Below are 18,584 nucleotides of genomic sequence, written 5' to 3' on the forward strand. Positions count from 1 at the left end.
CTTGTGGTTATTGACTTGGAGCAGTTTTGCTTCAAGAAGGGCATGCCATAACATATGAGAGCCGAAGGCTCAATGCCAATGAACGGGACTTGGGCATATACAAAAAAGAGTTTTTAGCTATTCTGCATGTCCTAGACATATGGAAGCACTATCTCTTAGGCGTTCCATTCATCCCACCAATGGATCACAAAGCCTCAAGAACTTCATGATGCAAACCAAGTTCTCCGACAAACAAATGAGGTGGAAAATTTTTCTTTTGCAATTTTAATTTCATATTGCTCACATTGCTAGCAAGCACAATCAAGTGGTCGATGCACATTGTGGTGTCTATAGCAACTCACAATGATCTATCTTTTATGATAGATAAGTATGCTACTCACTGAGACTTTAAGTACGTAACTACAACCTTTGCATTAGGGAAGAAAATAAAAGAATCATTCACCTTGGAGGATGGTTATTTTCCAAACGGAAATAGGCTATGTATTACTCACCAATACAATCATGAAAGTCATGTATGAATCCCATGCTTCTCGTTATGCGGGGCAAAGAGGGATTCCATAATCTACTCTTCGAGGAATAGAAATATATTTCTGTTGGTCTACCATGAAAAGTAAACATACAAGAGTATGTTTCAAAATGCGTGGTATACCAAAAATTGAAATTTGATCGAGGGAAGCAACTTGGATTGTTTTAGTCGACATGCTTAGCAAGAAAAGACATTGTATGACTGTCAAAAAGACTATTAAGGCATATCAAACGGAAACCCTCTTCAGATCTCAAATTTTTGAGTATCATGGCTTGCCAATATCCATAGTGTCGGACAAAGATCCTAAAATGACCAGTAATTTCTAGAAGGGTCTCTTTGAAAATCTAGGAAGTAGATTAAATTTCTCTTTCGACCTATCATCCACAAACGGATGACCAAAGTGAAATAACTAATCTAATGAGTCTTGAATCTACTAAAAGCCTATGTCATGGAAGTAGATCAACATTCTCAATGAGAGAAGTACCTACCCCTTATAGAGTATGCGTACAATGACATTGTACATACTTCTATGGGGAAAGCACCTTTTGAAGTTAAAGAGGGAAGATCCAAAAGTCCCTTACTACTTAAAGTATATGTGAAGATATATGTTGCAAAAAGGGTTGTTGCTACTAATAAGCATAGAAGAGCCTTAGCCTTTTAAAAAAATAATTAGGTCTTGCTAAAGTTTCTCAAGGCTCATCTAAGGCATACCACGGGCAAGAATCCTACGAGCCATCAAGAGTATTATGATAAACAAGCAAAAATATACTATGGTCCTTTCTTTTACAATTCTTAAGCCAATCAATGAGATGACTTATTAATTCAAGTTGCCCAACCATTAGCTCATTCACAATGCTAACTATGTGAGCCTACTTAAGCCTTATAAGGAAGAGCCACCAAAAGAACTAATAATGGAAGACCCACCAGAGATCGAAGATAAAAAAGAGGTGTTGCAACCAGAATCAATTCTTCGAAAAGAAGACAAGGTACTAAGAAACAGTAACATTATCCAATGATATCTTGTTAAGTTTAAGAATAGTATCCTTTTAAAGATGCTAGATGGATGCAAGGGACCTAGCTTAAGGATAAAATGAACCTTGTCGCTCGATGCTTACAATGCTACACTAGAGTAAGCAAATGAAAATTCATTTTAAATGAACAATGTTTTTGTCTTATAAGACTCATTCTCTTACTTTTATTGTGCACAAAATTTGAGAAGTATGCATGCTTAGGATCATGTTTGTGGTGAGGACGTCTCCCAAACACCAAGTAGAACTTATCACTCTACTTTAGAAGTATGATATGGACTAAAGAGCAGACATGCTTGCGGCAACTAAGTCTCCCGAGCACCAAATGGATTAGTCATCCATTCTAGAATGATGTCATAGAGTAAAAAGGGATCATCTACCCGCTAAAAAACATGGACTAATGACTAGGCTTTATCTTCTCTACCTCATAGTCGAGGACGACTATGATTTCAAGAGAGAGGTAATGTCATAAAATATAATATCTAACTTTACCAAATGATTTTCTTATATTAAACTGATCATTTAATATGAGAAGATAAAAGGAGAACAAGAGTAGGATATAGATATGTGCTTCTAGACCTATCTCAACAGGGGACCAAAAGGAGAAATGGTTACATCTCAATAGGGCTCCAAAAGGAGACGGTCTACCAAAGAGCAATGTGTAATAAGTGCTTCTATATTTACCTCAGCAAGGGACCAAGAGGAGAGATGTTTACATTTCAATAGGGGTCCAAAAGGAGGTAGTCTATCAAAGAGCAACATGCATCGAATAGAGCTTAAAAGACCTTAGGGTTAGCTTCATTAAAGACCTCCAAAATTTATTGTTAAAAAAGTCTTTTTTGACCTTAAGCAAGCAAGTGACCTTGAGGTGGGAATCCTACCCAAGCATGAGGTGCTTGTCGGCTTGCTAACTAAAGTGCTTAAAGTGTTTGTGGGAACCTTGCCCAAACTTGAGGTGATTCTCATGCTTAAATGACTAAGGTGTTTGAAGTGTTCAATTCAAAGATAAACTCTCAAGAGGCGTAAACGGTTTCCATGCTTAATTGACTAAGTGCTTGAAGTGTTCAATTCAAATCAAATGACTTAAGAAGCATAAAAAACATATGTCAAAATCCTCCACATGTGGCCCTCATAATGTGTTTGAATCCTATTGGATAGGCTTTAAAGGAATCCAAATGAGAATTTAGATGCAGAAAAATAAATGATTAAGTTCTTTCTCTCAAAGAGAAAAAAGAGGACACATGTCCAAATGATATAAGTAAATAATACAAGAGAGAGAGAGAGAGAGAGAGAGAGAGAGAGAGATCATGAGAGGGGGTATACTCTCCCACACACACACACACACACACACAGTCATTATGTGAAGTGCAAAGTGTAAGAGCTCATCTCCTTCTCCAAGCTTGTTGAGAAGTTGAGAGCCTACACCAACAATCTTGGCCATGGAATGCAAATCCGACCATGATCCATGCTTCAATGCTTAAGCTTGTCATCTTCTTCATCTTCATTACTATGCTATTAAGCTATGCTAAGCAAGAAGAGTGATGATAAGTGATGAACTATTTCTTTCTCTTAGGGATGATTCTTCTTCCTCTTCCTTATCCTCATTCCCCGCTAGCTCTCTCCACCTTCGAAGGTGTTTGAGGTCTTGGAAGTGAGGCTTGGATAGTTTATTCTTTTTGCAAAGTTTATGTTATGCTCGTGATGCATGAAGCTTTCCATCTTCATAGAATCACCAAGGTCACAAAGAACACAAAGATTGTATTGTACTAAGTCTCTCTTGATGGGAGAATCTATAATACAAACGCCTTTTGGAAGGGGGACGGATCCAAGTAATAAATCCAGTACTCAACTATTGTCATGTTCTCTAATACTCTCTCTCTTGCCAAAGATTGTTCATACCTACTTAATTAAGTACTATGTTCATGTTGCTACCATCAATTAAGTTCACCCTCTATGTTCTCAAAGTGATCTCAAAAAAATGCTCACTTAATTCTCTTAATTCTGCTATTCTCAAAGTTCATAGGCCATTCCCATTACACCTTTTCATGTTGACAATAGAGATCTCATTTAAGTTTTAGTGTGTCAATGCCTACCTTCAAATAGCATCCCTTGGTTAGGTGTGATGGGGTGTTATTTAAAAAATTAATTGAATATGTCACATCAAATGTATGCTTAACTCCTTTCTTAGTTGAGGTGTTTTTGAGTAATTAAAAAAAAAAGGTCAAGTAATGTAAGGCCATGAAATTAAGAGACTTTAAAAAGTAAAAAAGATTTCATTGTTTCGCATGAAAATGTAGTTTCAATAAAAATAGAAAAAATAGACTTACAATTATTACATGTCATTTTTATTTGTTGTTGTTGTTGTTGTTGTTGTTGTTGTGTGTGTGTGTGTGTGTGTGTGTGTGTGTGTGTGTGTGTGTGTGTGAGAGAGAGAGAGAGAGAGAGAGAAGAGAGCTAAAATTAAGCTAAAAGTAAAATTAAAAAGATTAAATTGAGCAAGTTTCATGATTTCATAAGACAATAGATTTGAAACACACTTTTATGTACTTTAACCATGTGCTAATTTTAGTTTTTGAGATGCTCTATTGCAAATCAAATTATGATTAAATTGCTTACCCAATCAAATTGAGATTGATTATTTTTTGAGATTTAGTCCGGATTTACGCAAAAAATAGAAACATTTTGCCTTGGATTGTTGCTTACAATTACCAAACTTTTGCCTTAAAAAATAAGGGCTAATCTATATCTATACTATATATAATTGAGCTTAAAATTTTCAAGGAAAGAGAGGGCATCCATGTGTCACTCTCTCCTTCATTTCAAGAACTTACTTTAAGAAACATTTGGTTTGAAATGTAAAAGTGAAGGGTAAGTAGCAAGCACACTCATGGTAGACAATGAAAAGATTTAGTTTTGACTTCTTCTGTCAAAAAGTCACAATACTTAGTACTATATATTTTTATATTATTTAAAGTCTTAAGCAAGGCCATGGAGTTTCACTTCAGCCTTCAATTTTGAAGGGTGATTACTTTTGTTTTTGTAAAGAGTGGTTCTACTTCGCAGCTTGGGAAAATAACGAGCAACGAGCTATGTCACACATCGATAAGTTGGTCAGCCTCGAACATGTGTGCGTGTGCACGCATGTGTACATGTGCGTGTGTGTGTGTGTGTGTGTGTGTGTGTGTGTGTGTGTGTGTGTGTGTGTGTGTGAGAGAGAGAGAGAGAGAGAGAGAGAGAGAGAGAGAGAGAATGAGAGAGATGTGGCACATCGCACGTCTGAGAGAGAAGTTTTTATTTTCTACGGCACTATCCTATGTATCGCAGGTCTGTGTATGTGTGTGTGTGGATGTGTGTGTGTGTGTGTGTGTGTGTGTGTGTGTGTGTGTGTGTGTGTGTGAGAGAGAGAGAGAGAGAGAGAGAGAGAGAGAGAGACGTCTTCATTATTTGTTGTAGCTGTGTGTGTGTGTGTGTGTGAGAGAGAGAGAGAGAGAGAGAAAGAGAGAGAGAGAGAGGGGGGGGAAATCCCATTAAGTCCTGCTGAGGAGTGTGTATGTCTATTTCTGTTTGAAAGAGAGAGAGAGTGCCATTGATTGGCCTTGGTGCTTGACAAAGAATGCTCCTCCCCCCCCCCCCTTAAACTCGATCATGAACACAACCAACTTCATGTATAACTTCTCAAATGTTGCCACAATAGGCCTCATATAGTCTCCTCTATCAACATCCCTGGTTGCCAACAGCTGGTCCGCCACGAGCCCCACACCCTCATACAACTTCAATCCTCTGCACTCCGGGACGCCAAGACTTTGGATCCAATACATGTCCCACTTGCCACAAGCGCTTGTTGAGCCACCTACTCCTCTACCGTTGCCTGTCTGCCACCCTTGATCCCGATGAGCGCCATTTTTGTCTAGCTACGACCCTCCACACACACACACACACACACAGTCCCACATTCGTCTCCACACTTTCTTCGTCTTTTTTCGTCCAGTTAGCGGATGCTACAATGTTGAGAGCTCCACGTGACCATCTAGGCTTTTTAGCTTTCCCAAGTTTTCACACCTCAAACTCCTGACATAGGCAAGGAAAAAGGGGTTCTGCAAAGGGGACAAGTGGCATTGCTTGCTGCAATAGTGCTCACGGCAATGGTTGTGCAAGGCGGGTCTTCCATTCAATGTTTGGGTAAAATGTGTCTCAGCTTAATATCATGCCGTTTTCAATTTTAAAAATGCCGGTTGAGGGCAAGGGGAAAAGGAGAAATCCCACCCCAAAATAGAGAATAATAGTGTAAAAACCTATAAAATAAACCTAATTTTCTAAATTTTCTCTTGGAAAATTAAAGGCAAGCAATTTTGTACGTTTGAAAAAATGATTTTTCCAGAACAGTGACTAAAATTATACTATATATAACTAAGCTTAAAATTTTCAAGAAAAGAGAGGGCATTCATGTGTCACTCTCTCCTTCATTTCAAGAACTTACTTCAATAAACATTTGGTTTGAAATGTAAAAGTGAAGGGTAAGTAGCAAGTACAATGATGGTAGAAAATGAAAAGACTTAGTTTTGACTTCACAATACTTAGTACTATAAATATTTTTATATCATTTTAAGTCTTTAGCAAGGCCATGTCTTCAATTTTGAAGGGTGATTACTTTTGTTTTTGTAAAGGGTAGCTCTACTTCGCAGCTTGGGAAAATAAAGAGCAACGAGTTATGTCACATGTCGATAAGTTGGTCCTCCTCGAACGTATATGTGCGTGTATGCGTACGCGTGTGTGTGTGTGTGTGTGTGTGTGTGTGTGTGTGTGTGTGTGTGTGTGTGTGTGTGTGTGTGTGTGTGTGTGAGAGAGAGAGAGAGAGAGAGAGAGAGAGAGAGAGAGATGCGCCACATTGCAGGTCTGAGAGAGAGAGAGAGAGAGATTATGTTTCATTTTCTACGGCACTATCGTGTGTGTCGCAGGTCAGAGAGAGAGAGAGAGAGAGAGAGAGAGAGAGAGAGAGAGAGACGTCTTCATTATTTGTTGTAGCATTGTGTGTGTGTGTGTGTGTGTGTGTGTGTGTGTGTGTGTGTGTGAGAGAGAGAGAGAGAGAGAGAGAGAGAGAGAGAGGGCCAATCCCATTTAGTCATGTTAAGGAGTGTGTATGTCTATTTCTGTTTGAAAGAGAGAGAGAGTGCCATTGATTGGCCTTGGTGCTTGACAAAGAATGCTCCCCCCCCCCCCCCCCCCCCCCCCCCCCCCCCTTAAACTCGATCATGAACACAACCAACTTCATGTATAACTTCTCAAATGTTGCCACAATAGGCCTCATATAGTCTCCTCTATCAACATCCCTGGTTGCCAATAGATGGTCCGCCACGAGCCCCACACCCTTATACAACTTCAATCCTCTGCACTCCGGGACGCCAAGACTTTGGATCCAATACATGTCCCACTTGCCACAAGCGCTTGCTGAGCCACCTACTCCTCTACCGTTGCCTGTCTGCCACCCTTGATCCCGACGAGCTTCATTTTTGCCTAGCTGCGACCCTCCACACACACACACACACACACAGAGAGTCCCACATTCGTCTCCACACTTTCTTCGTCTTTTTTCGGCCAGTCAGTGGATGCTACAATGTTGAGAGCTCCAACGTGACCATCTAGGCTTTTTAGCTTTCCCAAGTTTTCACATCTTGAACTCCTAACATAGGCAAGAAAAAAGGGGTTCTGCAAAGAGGACAGGTGGCATTGCTTGCTGCAACAGTGCTCACGGCAACGGTCGTGCAAGGTGGGTCTTCCATTCAATGTTTGGGAAAAATGTATCTCAGCTTAATATCATGCAATTTTCAATTTAAAAAATCCCGGTTGAGGGCAAGGGGAAAAGGAGAATTCCCACCCCAAAATAGAGAAAAATAGTGTAAAAGCCTGCAAAATAAACCTAATTTTCTAAAATTTCTCTTGGAAAATTAAAGGAAAGCAATTTTGTACGTTTGAAAAAGTGATTTTTCCAGAACACTGAAGTGATTGCATTGGAGGATGATCATTACCAGTCGAGGGTATTGGCCTTGGTCTTGGAGTTAGCAATCGTTTGCTCATTTGGATCCTCCTTGGTGTTACATACCTAATGTGGCCTCCCCCTAGAAATGATGACTCCAGTCTCTTATTGTAGGGCTGCCTCCATTGTGACTCCCTCCATGTCATTTTGCTTACATTTAGAGCCTGGTCACTTTGGAATGGCTAAATAGCCTTCCAGCTTTGTTTGCAAGTCAAGAAAATTGGTGGCTTTTCGAAGATAAATGCTTGATTTGATTGAGTGATGAGACAAATTTTGAGCAGGTTCTTGCTAACCAAGAGGGCCTCAAAAGTCGACCATGTGAAAGGCTATGCCCGTTTCGAGGCTCTTAACCACCACAATTAGATAAGTAGAGACAAAAGAGTTGGCTCGTGATCGAGCAGAAAGTAGGCTCGCTGGTACACACGACCAGGCTCTTCGCCTCTCACATGCTTCATTTTAATCCTACAAACTAGAGAGAGAGAGAGAGAGAGAGAGAGAGAGAGAGAGAGAGAGAGCATCCGTAAAGGTTAGATTGACCTATGGGACCGAGTACAACATGGAACATGCTCAAAGACTATGAATATAAGGGTGGCCACTGACAAGTTGAATCCATGAGGTGGCTAGGAGAGAAAGGTATGTAGGCCATGGTATGGGCTAAAATGTGGGTAAAGCAAGTTTGATGTGATCAAAAGCTGAGCACTCATGTAGGGTATGATGATCGCACTCTCAAATTGTTAAGGGATATAATTAGCGTACAAAAAGAGACTCTCCTCCATGTAGTGCCTCATTTAAGGGAGTGGGGGCTAAGCCAATTGGCTGCTATGGTATAAAATATGGGTAAGGCCAACCATGTGAATGGTTGAATACATTCTACTCTCTCAAAGAAGAACATGCATGTGTGTATGTTTGTTTGTGTGTGTGTGTGCGCGCGCGTGCGCACGCGCGTGTATTTTGCAGCACGCCCTTTCTTTTAGCATGATGCCCAAAACTCTTGCAAAGAGAAATGATTGAGTGAACTTTCATTGCATTCACATTTTAAGGTGCCAATGGTGCCCAAATGTACACAAAAAACAATATGAAACTTATATTACTAACATGCTTGTGGTTAATTGCAAGAGACCTCAACATCCATGTGACGAGTCTTGGTAGATGCAAGTGTACATGCTTGCTAGATTGAGTGAATACAACCTGTAAATTTTGAAATTTACCCACATATAGAGACAAAGTTGCTATAGCTATGCAATCACCCCCAGGTCACACACCCATCATGAATACTACCTTTGAGAAGCAAACGACACACTACTCACCAAATCAATTGTGCATACCAATGGCAAAGTTTCTTCTACTACTATGTCGTGTAATGTTGGCATGTTGGGTCATGGCTGGTACATGCATCCTAAGTGCCAACAAATAGCAGTTGATGACTTAGTTGACTGTGATGCCCCAAATGCAAGACCAAAACTACACGAGAGAAGCATGGGAGAGTTGCTATCATGACCAATGCCTTGATTGGTAAGGATGGTGAGATGGGATGCTAATGCATCTAAAGAATTCGTCGTTCAATGCAAACACTAATCCAAAGAAGGATACCAGCTCTTTATTAGTCTATTTAGAGGGCCACTACCACTCACCAGGGTTCCATATCAATTGTGTGAGGGGGATGTCTCTAGCCTAATCGCAAATTCGTTGCCTCCTTAGAGAGAACATAGGATGTTAATACAAGACATCATGCAAAGGGAGCCCATTACTTAACTCATTCCCAAGGGACCTCAAATTGACCTGATAATTCTTGACTCAACACACACACACGGAGATAGAGAGAAGGGGGGGTAGGGGGAGGGACAAACTTGTCATGATTATGAGGAGTATGTTGGAGCTTGGCATGACCAACTGGAAGGAGATTTGTCCTTGGTCAATCCACAAGAATATTAATGTGGAGAGTAGCTACACTTTATTAGTTGTTTGATCTTACACTCGAAAAGGTAGACATAGTGTTGAACCAAAAGATAGATTTGTGCTTGGTTGATGTGAATGTGGAGGGTACTTAGACCTTGTGTGTTGTTATACATTGTCATCTAGAAAGTAGTTATAGTGGTGGTTGATGTACAAGTGTATTAAAGAGCTATAAAAGCTCACATGAGAATCATAGGCCTTTGCCCACATTTACCCTCCCTATGAAGGGAAAGAAAACAATGGTTGCTTCAAATGACACACATGTAGCCGCAGCAACGTGCGGGTCACATACTAGTAATTTTTTAAAAGAGAAATTTTATATTTGACTAGGAAATTTACACCACAAAAAAGGATATGCCACCACTTTCAAGATAAATTTCAATTTTGACATTGTTGGGGAAAGCCGTTGACATGGCCTAGCCAAAAGAGCCATGACAAGCACTCGGCTTCTCTGCTTTGCATCTCCTGCTTGGTCCTCAAAACTCTCACTCCTACTTCACTTTAGCGGGCCATCTGACTCCTCACCTTGTTTTAATTTCAAAGCGGCTCACTTGTAAGGGAAGACACACTTTCCAAGAGTGCTTCATGTAGGGCTTAAGGGACTAAGACTGGGTTCACATCGCCCGGCGGAAGAGTTGAAAATTTCTTACGGACCAATCAAAATCTTCCCAGCTCGCTGCCTTGTTCACATAAGGTGGTGGAAGGTGTTGACTGGGCTACCACATCGAGGAAGAGCTCGCCTTTTTCTCTTCCACCCTGCCCTCTTTTTCTTCCGACCCCCCCCCCCCTCTCGCCCGTGAGCACTTCCACCCTCATGCCTTCTTCTCCAGCCAATGGAGCCGTGCCATGCAGGCAAAGCGACTACCGTCTTGTGTGAATGCTAGGGCGACGACAAAGCTGATTCTCTGTGTGTTCCGCCTGGAAGTGGTGGAAAGGTGTTTCTCTTCCACCTCTCAAATCTGAACCCACCCTAATGTGAAGCATGAGGTTGCGTCCCTTTTAAACACCTGGAGGCTGGGCACACCTTTACAGGGAGAAAGGTACCTTTACAGGACCCTTATTTTTATTTTATAGAGGGGCGATCGAGGAGATCGTTAGGCTAAGTGCCGTGGTTTGCTTTTTTCTTGTAATTCTACCATGTGGCCGATCGATGTCAACCAACCGCAAAGGGCAACTTCTACACGGGGCTGCTCTCCACATCGATCCTCTTCTGTGGGTGTCCTCGTATCCATGGAAAATACTCAGTGAAGATGGAGAAGTTTTCTGCTAACGAGAGCAGGAGGACGCCCCCATCAAGGCTTTCTGCTTTGCTTCGTAGCCCATGGATGATCATTGCTGTGGGCGTGTGGGTGCAATGCTTCACAGGAGGCAGCTACGACTTCAGCATCTACTCACAGCGCATCAAAGACAGCCTGAAACTGACCCAGCAAGCCCTCGATTCAATCAGCGTTTCGAAGGACATTGGCGCCAATGTAGGTATCATTTCAGGCTTCATCTATGACTTCTGCCCGACTTGGGTCGTCCTTGCCTGTGCAGCTGCCCTCGCCTTCATTGGTAACCTCATGATGTGGCTGTCCATCACTCTTCGCATTCCGTCTCCCCCACTTTGGCTCGCTTGCGTCTATGCCTTGCTTACCGCCAATTCCCAGACTTTCTCAAACACTGCTGTGATTGTCACAAGCGTGAAGATCTTTCCGACATTCCGAGGGACAGTTGTCGGATTGATGAAGGTAAGGGTCCTTGATTCTTATGTGCGGATGCATAGATGCATTCACACAAGCTGCATCAGTCGTACTTGATAGTTTGCATCATTAAGGTTTAAAGTGCCATTATGTAAGGGAAGCAGCATATCGGTCTGAAACTATCAGAGTAGTAAAATGTAGGAATAGCAATAATGAAGCAACCCATGAGGGCTTGAGGGAGATATGTTCTCAGGGAGATTGGCTGTTGCACACATTTGGATTATATTGAATCTATAGTGTGTTTTTTGTTGGTCGATGTGGGTGAAGGTTTTACCGACTTGCAACAAAAGTGTATTTTTGTGTTGTGGTTGTAACCTCAGACTAGATCCCTATAGGCTATCAAAGGGGGCCGATATTGGTAATGCAGCTCCAAGACGTGTGGTTGTTGCTTACAAGCCTTTGAGGGTTTTCTTGACTGGTGAGTAAGCTTTAAGTACTAAATCATATGTCTGTACATTGCTCGATATGTCATAGCCATCAGTAGTGACCTGATGAATGTATGGCACAAACATTCCTTTTCAATTATTATGACCAGACCCCGATTCCTGGTCTTTTGTCTTGGAGACACTCCACCTATACCTGCCTCTCTGCAGCTGAATTGCCAAAAGTTTTAAAAGGAATTCTGTGTTGCTTACAGCATGTGGAGTTCTCTTGATCGGTGGGTAAGCCTTTAGGTACCGGATCAAATGTCTATACATCGCTTGCAATTGATATGTTATGACCCATCAATAGCAGCCTGATCATATATATGTCCCAAACATCCCTGTCAATTATTATGGCCATAAGACCCCCTTTCATCTTTTACATACTCCACTGTACCTGCCTCTATAGGTGAATAGCCAAAAGTTAGGAAGGAGGTGAACAGTGTCAAGATATCACGACAGGGAAGGAGGTGGAGTTTGTCATTGGCACTTGTTGGCTTTCTATAACAAGCCGTAGTCAAGAAGGGAATTAGGCATACATTTGATCTTTGAGTGTGAAGCATTGAATGCTTGACTTCCTCTTTGGTATTTTAGTTTGTAGTCCATTTAACAGATATTTATCACCTCTAAGTAAGCTTAATAGGGCACCATATTGGAGAAAGAGTGAACTCCTGGGAAAAAGGTCCTTTGTTAAACAACAAGGCGAAGGATCACGTTGGGTTCCAAAACAAAACTAATGAAAAGCATCCGTATGAGGCTCTTAGATGAAAGGTGCTATGTTTTCTTATGTTATTATGTGGATTTGTAGGGATGCCTTGGAATCGGGGGAGCTATATTGGTACAAGTGTATCTTGCTGCATTTGGAACCAGCCCACAAACTTTTCCTCTGATGATGGCATGCCTTGCGCCTCTCATATGCATGGTTGCCATGTTTTTTATTCGGCCGATACGACCAGTTGTCAGAGCAGAGGAACAAAAGTGGCTCAACGTGCTCTCAGGCATTATATTGTCACTCTCTGCTTATTTATTGGCTGTGATTGTGCTTGAAAGTTTTGTAAGTCTGGGCAGGCCATGGAAGATCACCATCTTTGGTGGGATAATTGTTATTCTCCTCTGCCCGTTCTGGGTGGCGGTAAAGGCAGAGCTTACAGTAGATGAGTCTAATATGATTGCGGAAGCTGGAAGGGATGAATATATACTCCTACCGGAGGAAGCAAAAGCGGATGAAGAGGCACATAGTTCTTCAGATATTTCGAACAAGGTGGAAGAACTAGATAGACCCAAGACTGGGGAGGATGCTAGCTTGCTGCAGGCAATGCGCTCCCTAGACTTCTGGCTTTTATTCGTGGCTTCCGCTTGTGGAATGGGCTCTGGGCTCACAGTTATAAACAACATGAGCCAGCTGGGGTCATCGTTAGGCTACTCCACAAGCGAAATCAGTACTTTTGTCTCCTTATGGAGCATATGGAATTTCTTAGGCCGATTTGGTGCAGGACATATATCGGAGCTGTTTTTGCATTCCAAGGGGTTGCCCAGGCCCCTTTTTATAGTGATCACTCTTGGAGCTATGGCGCTCGGTCATCTTGTCATAGCTTTTGCATTCTCAAATGCTCTCTACATTGGGCCGGTGCTCGTCGGAACTTGTTATGGAGCTCAATGGTCTTTGATGCCGACGACTGCATCTGAGCTTTTTGGGTTGAAGCATTTTGGTGCAATATTCAATACCATAGCAATTGCAAGCCCCATAAGCTCTTACATCTTGTCCGTCAAGGTGACGGGATACTTTTATGATATGGAAGCAGAGAAAGAGGCCAAAGGCTGGGTTTCGGCATCCTCATCTTGCAGTGGTGCACATTGCTTTCGATTGAGCTTTTTCATAATGGCAGGTGTGTGCATCATGGGGGCATGTGTGAATGTTGTTCTTGTTTTGAGGACCAGACAATTTTACAGGAGGTTACAACAAAGAATTTCTTGATTTGTGAATGTTTCAGTATTGTGCTCAAGTGAGTATACATTTGAGTCGCAAGTTCCTTCTAACAGGAGGCCAATACTATGCCATGCAAGGCGTAAGGTGGTCTGTTAGGTACAGCTTGGCCGAAAATTTCGAATGCTTTTGAATCATCCATCAGGGGTGCCCTCAGCTTCTGGGAAAGTTTAAAGGCTCGACAACATGTGGAGAATGTTGATCTGGCATACACCATTCGGCGGACATCTGTTTTGTCATGCTGCTTTCCAATGTAGCTTCTTGTACTGGTAGGCAAACTGTCATTCTTTTGTGTTTATATAAGCTCTCCAATGCAACTTTGTGTTCGTATATTCGTGACTGTTTAAAAGATGGCCTACAAAAAAGTTGCTCCCCAAAGAGAAGGCAGAGGCAACTCTTCAAGGCAGTGATGATTAGCCTGTTCTTCTTTCATGAGATAATACAGAGCGAGGTGAAAACATCATCAAATGCTTGAAGCACTCAACATCTTCGGTCTCTGTAAGCTTTCTCATATATATCTGAGAAAGGGGAATTAGAGGAGCGGTCATACCTCCTGGCTCCCAGTTGGTCTATCTTAGGTCCTTGTCAGACATGACCATCATCATGCATGACTATATAAGCGTGAAAGTTTTTGTATGGTGTACATAAATGCCCATGGCATACTCTGCCACTGTATTGTATGACCGTACGATACAACACACTGTAGGATATTAAATGGTTTTCAAGGGTTTTGTAAAATTATAAAACACGATGTACGAGATAAATTGTAGTACACAGTATTTTCCCTTATCAAACATACTTTGCCGAATTTTATAAATATGATAGTCCCTTGCTTGATGAGTCCAATGATGTAACTTGTGGTCAATTCTGGATTTCGTTTCAAGCAATTTTCACCAATTGACAGCTGTGTACACAGTTCATAGATACGGAGGTTTACAGAATAAATGAACTAGAGGTATAATTTGGCTCACAGCCATGGAGATCTTCATGATCATGTATCAACAAAGCCAAGTAGTTTTATCTAACTTGCATGGTTCTGGAAGTTTTCCTTGACATTAGTAGTTTACCCAATAATTGTGGGTAGCATCTTGAACCTCCATCTCAATGTGATCGGTAGTCCTTGATTCTAGAGAGCATGATCTAAATGGTGAGAAACTCCATGACAATTTATGGGTGAAGGTTAGTGGTATAGTACCATGTGATCGATTGCATGTATGATAAGCGTGATTGCCATTGGAAGAATTTGATTTGAAAGATAATGTGGACATTGGTGGGGATGTCGTAGTATTTAGTCAATACTATGGATGACGGAATTGATGGACATTAACAAAATCGAAAATATTCGTTCTTCTAGATTGAAAACTGGTCAATTGCATGTATGATAAGTGTGATTGCCGTTGGAAGAATTTGATTTGAAAGATAATGGCGATGTTAGTGGGGATGTCGTGGTATTTAGTCAATACTATGCATGGCGGAGTTGATGGACATCAACAAGAATGAAAATATTCGTTCTTCTAGGTTGAAAACACAGAGTTGCATGAAGTGTGGGCCCTCAAAGAGCAATCAAATTTCAGCAATGTTGGTCTACTGTACCTTAAGCTTTGCCAACATTAAGGGTACTAACTAGCATTACAATAGTATGATTGGATAAATATTAAGGGTTTGAGGTTGCATTACAATCGTATGATTGGATATATAGTATGATTAGATATTAAAGCTCATGTCAAGTTAGAGACAATCGACATCTTTCATAACAACGATCTTCTCCAAAACCTTATATAATTTTCATTTTTTAAATCTATGATCGATTTCAAAATTGAAGCATAAACATCTCTCCATACTTTTGAAGGCATGAAGAGATGCTGTGCTATTACTAACATTGCTTCATGCACCATGATGTTCCTAAAATGGATCTGTATAGTTGAATTGTTAGAAAGGGAAGATGATTTGCCTGGCTAAGGTGTGGATATGGTCAACATGCATGTCAACTATTATGTCCGGTGTTATTTCTTCCAACATGAAAGCTTGTTAAAATAGCGACTATTGGCGAGAGTTTTAACTTAAGCTTTGTCGACATTAAGGGTTATAGGTTGCATTACAACACTATATTTTGACAGACATTAGAATCTATGTAAAGTTAGAGACAACAGGCTAAGGTGTTGCTATGGTCAACATGCATGTCAACTATTATGTCGAGTGCTATCACCTCAGACATGAAAGACTTACAAAAGTACTGACTATTAGTGAGAGTTTTAACTTAAGCTTTGCCAACATTAAGGGTTCTAGGGTTGCATTATGTCAGGTGCAATGGAATTGAAATGGTGAAGATCTAGGTTTTACACTTCCACAAATCCTCTACTTATTTTCCTTGCATTAGTGATTGCTTTTAGCGTGAATAAAGGTTCCTTCTACTTTTCCCCGAAGAAAGGGAATGAGAGTGCGGTGGAGATGTGTAGGGGGAGAAAGAAAGAGAACGAAGAGGAGAATGACACCCACTAGGGTCCCAACCAACCCTCTCAAGGCCCCCCCACACCGTTGCCGATGTGATATTTGGTTTTGATTGTGTAAATGCAATGTACACACATGCAATACCTCAAGTGTAGACTCCACTGACTCGAATGATGGCTCTCGTTGTGGTAACAGCTCAAGATGAGGCACCTCTGGGGCTGATTTGATGCACCTTTAGATCCTTCTCGATGTGGGATTGCAAATCGCCACCAAGGGGTAGATTTGGGCTGAATTGCGCTCTCGATGTCAAAGGAACGAAGGGCTGAAAACGTAGATATCAACGATGCCAATGATGGACGACAATGGAGCACTTGATTGCAAATCGCCACCAAGGGGTAGATTTGGGCTGAATTGCGCTCTCGATGTCAGAGAAACGAAGGGCTGAAAACGTAGATATCGACGATGCCAATGATGGACAACAATGGAGCGCTCGATGTCGGCAAGGGAATGGCCGAGGGGAGGCTCGATGGGCTACCGAAGGATTGGACTGCATCTCGAAGAGCTAGCGCTTGCAGATCAAGCACATCTTAGTGACGAAATAAGCTGAAAATGGAAAGCAATGGCTGATTTGTTGGGCTCAGACTAGCGCTAGGCAATAAACCGCAAAACGCTAGGGCTGCGAGAGACTTGCAGAAAAACATTGGCTGAACTTGCAGAAAATGTTGGACTGATTCTGCTTTCTTGGCTAGCGCTACCTCAATCAGCTGAAAACGCTAGCTACTTGCTGCCTCTATAGGGCTAGAATTGGAGTTATAAACTCCCTTAGGCTTAGGTAGAGAAAATTGTCTACCATACCCAACAAATAAATCATAAAAATGACTTATTAAAAAATTTGGCTAGGGAGGTTAGTTTTGGGTGAAACTGTCTCACATCTACCCACTCGAGAATCCGATCGACGCAGGGAATGTCTTATTGGATTCCTCTAACCCAAAATTACATGTACATCATGCCAAATGCCCATCGTAGTGTAATAACATCTGTCAAAACTCGTACAAACCATTTATGCAAGATGGTTCCAAAACTGGAAAACCTAGTCTAATGGACTCGTTTGGACATGTAGGTCCTGCGAATAGGCTCACAAAATTGCCGGTACTAATTCTCCTAGGATTCTAAACACCTCTATCTAGGAAGAAGAGGAAAACTGGAAAAAATCACTTTTCTTTAGATTAATGAAAAGCTTATTCTTTCTCACAACTTGAAAAATTATCTGGAGGTGTCGCTTGTACTCCTCAAGAGATTTTGAGTGGCCTGAAGATTTTTGTCCATCATGAGTTTGAATGCGTCTATAGCATTTGTCAAGCCAAAACTTTGTAAATTATCAAATAGATCTTCCATGTGCGGCAGGGGAAATTGATTTTTCATAGTAATATTATTTAGTGCTCTATAGTTGACACACATGTGATATGTGTCGTCTTTCTTTTGCATTAAAAGCAATGGTGAACAAAATGGAGAGGAGCTAGACCTCACCATCTTTTTTTTTTCACCAATACATGCACTTGCCTCATGATCTCCTCTTGTTGAGCTTGTGAAACTCCATAAGGAGGCTTGTTAGGCGGTGAGCTTCTTGGTAGGAGCTCAATTGCATGGTCATCATCCCTCATTTTAGAGGTAGCTCACTAGGGATGTCATCAATGAAAACATCTTGGAGTCTAGTTAGGAAATTAGACAAATCTAATTCCTCTTGATTCCCTTTATTGCAGGGATATGGTGTTCGCCAACTCATTAGCATCTATGTACATGTTCTTTTTCCTGTAGGTGAAGTAGATTCTCCTTTCAGGGACTTCATGTTGGAAGCCATGCAGTTAAACCATGGTGCCGCAATGGTAACATTCTCATGTTTGAGAGGGAAGATGAAGAAATCCTTTTTGTCCACATAGCTTTGGACATGAAGCCTTAATTTTCCAATTAAGGAAGTAACTGAGACGTTCTATCCCTTGATCTAACTCCATTGGCTTTCAATGTATCTCCCATCTCGTGGGCTTGTATGCCTAGCTTAGTGGTCAACTCCGTGGATATGAAGTTGTTAGTTGAACCAGGGTCAAACAAAATAAAGGAATCATACTCTTGCATCTTTCCCCAAGCTTAGGAAAGGAGAAATCCTTGGCAATGAGCATCCTCTTTTTGGAGCTTCAAACATAGAGGCTCTAGGAGTCTCATTGCGGGAAATTCTCTTGGGGTAAGGACGATAACCATGTCCTTGCTCCCCACTCTTATTAAATTTGTAGTCCTTTAAAAAAAACTTCTAGCTCTTTAGGAGAGAGTTTATATTTATCTTTGTAAACTCCCTTCTCCTTGGATCGATTGTTGTTGTTGTTGTAATAGCCTTGGTAAAAATATTGGGCATTGGCTTTCCTCTTGGTATCACTTTGTTTTTATTTTCCATGGGCTTG

General features: G+C 41.3%; 1 protein-coding gene across 1 annotated transcript; it reads left to right on the plus strand.

Annotated features, from left to right (window-relative positions):
* Nucleotides 1-10,632: 10,632 nt before the first annotated feature.
* On the plus strand, nt 10,633-14,527 carry LOC147452115 (protein NUCLEAR FUSION DEFECTIVE 4-like). The gene is made up of 2 exons (XM_086517909.1): nt 10,633-11,268; nt 12,511-14,527. The coding sequence occupies exons 1-2, from the start codon at nt 10,789-10,791 to the stop codon at nt 13,675-13,677; spliced, it is 1,647 nt and encodes a 548-aa protein (XP_086374035.1). The 5' UTR covers nt 10,633-10,788; the 3' UTR covers nt 13,678-14,527.
* The last annotated feature ends 4,057 nt before the right edge of the window (nt 14,528-18,584 follow it).

The sequence above is a fragment of the Adiantum capillus-veneris genome, chromosome 8 (assembly GCF_014529385.1).
Source record: "Adiantum capillus-veneris isolate H3 chromosome 8, ASM1452938v2, whole genome shotgun sequence".
NCBI classification, from domain to species: domain Eukaryota; kingdom Viridiplantae; phylum Streptophyta; class Polypodiopsida; order Polypodiales; family Pteridaceae; genus Adiantum; species Adiantum capillus-veneris.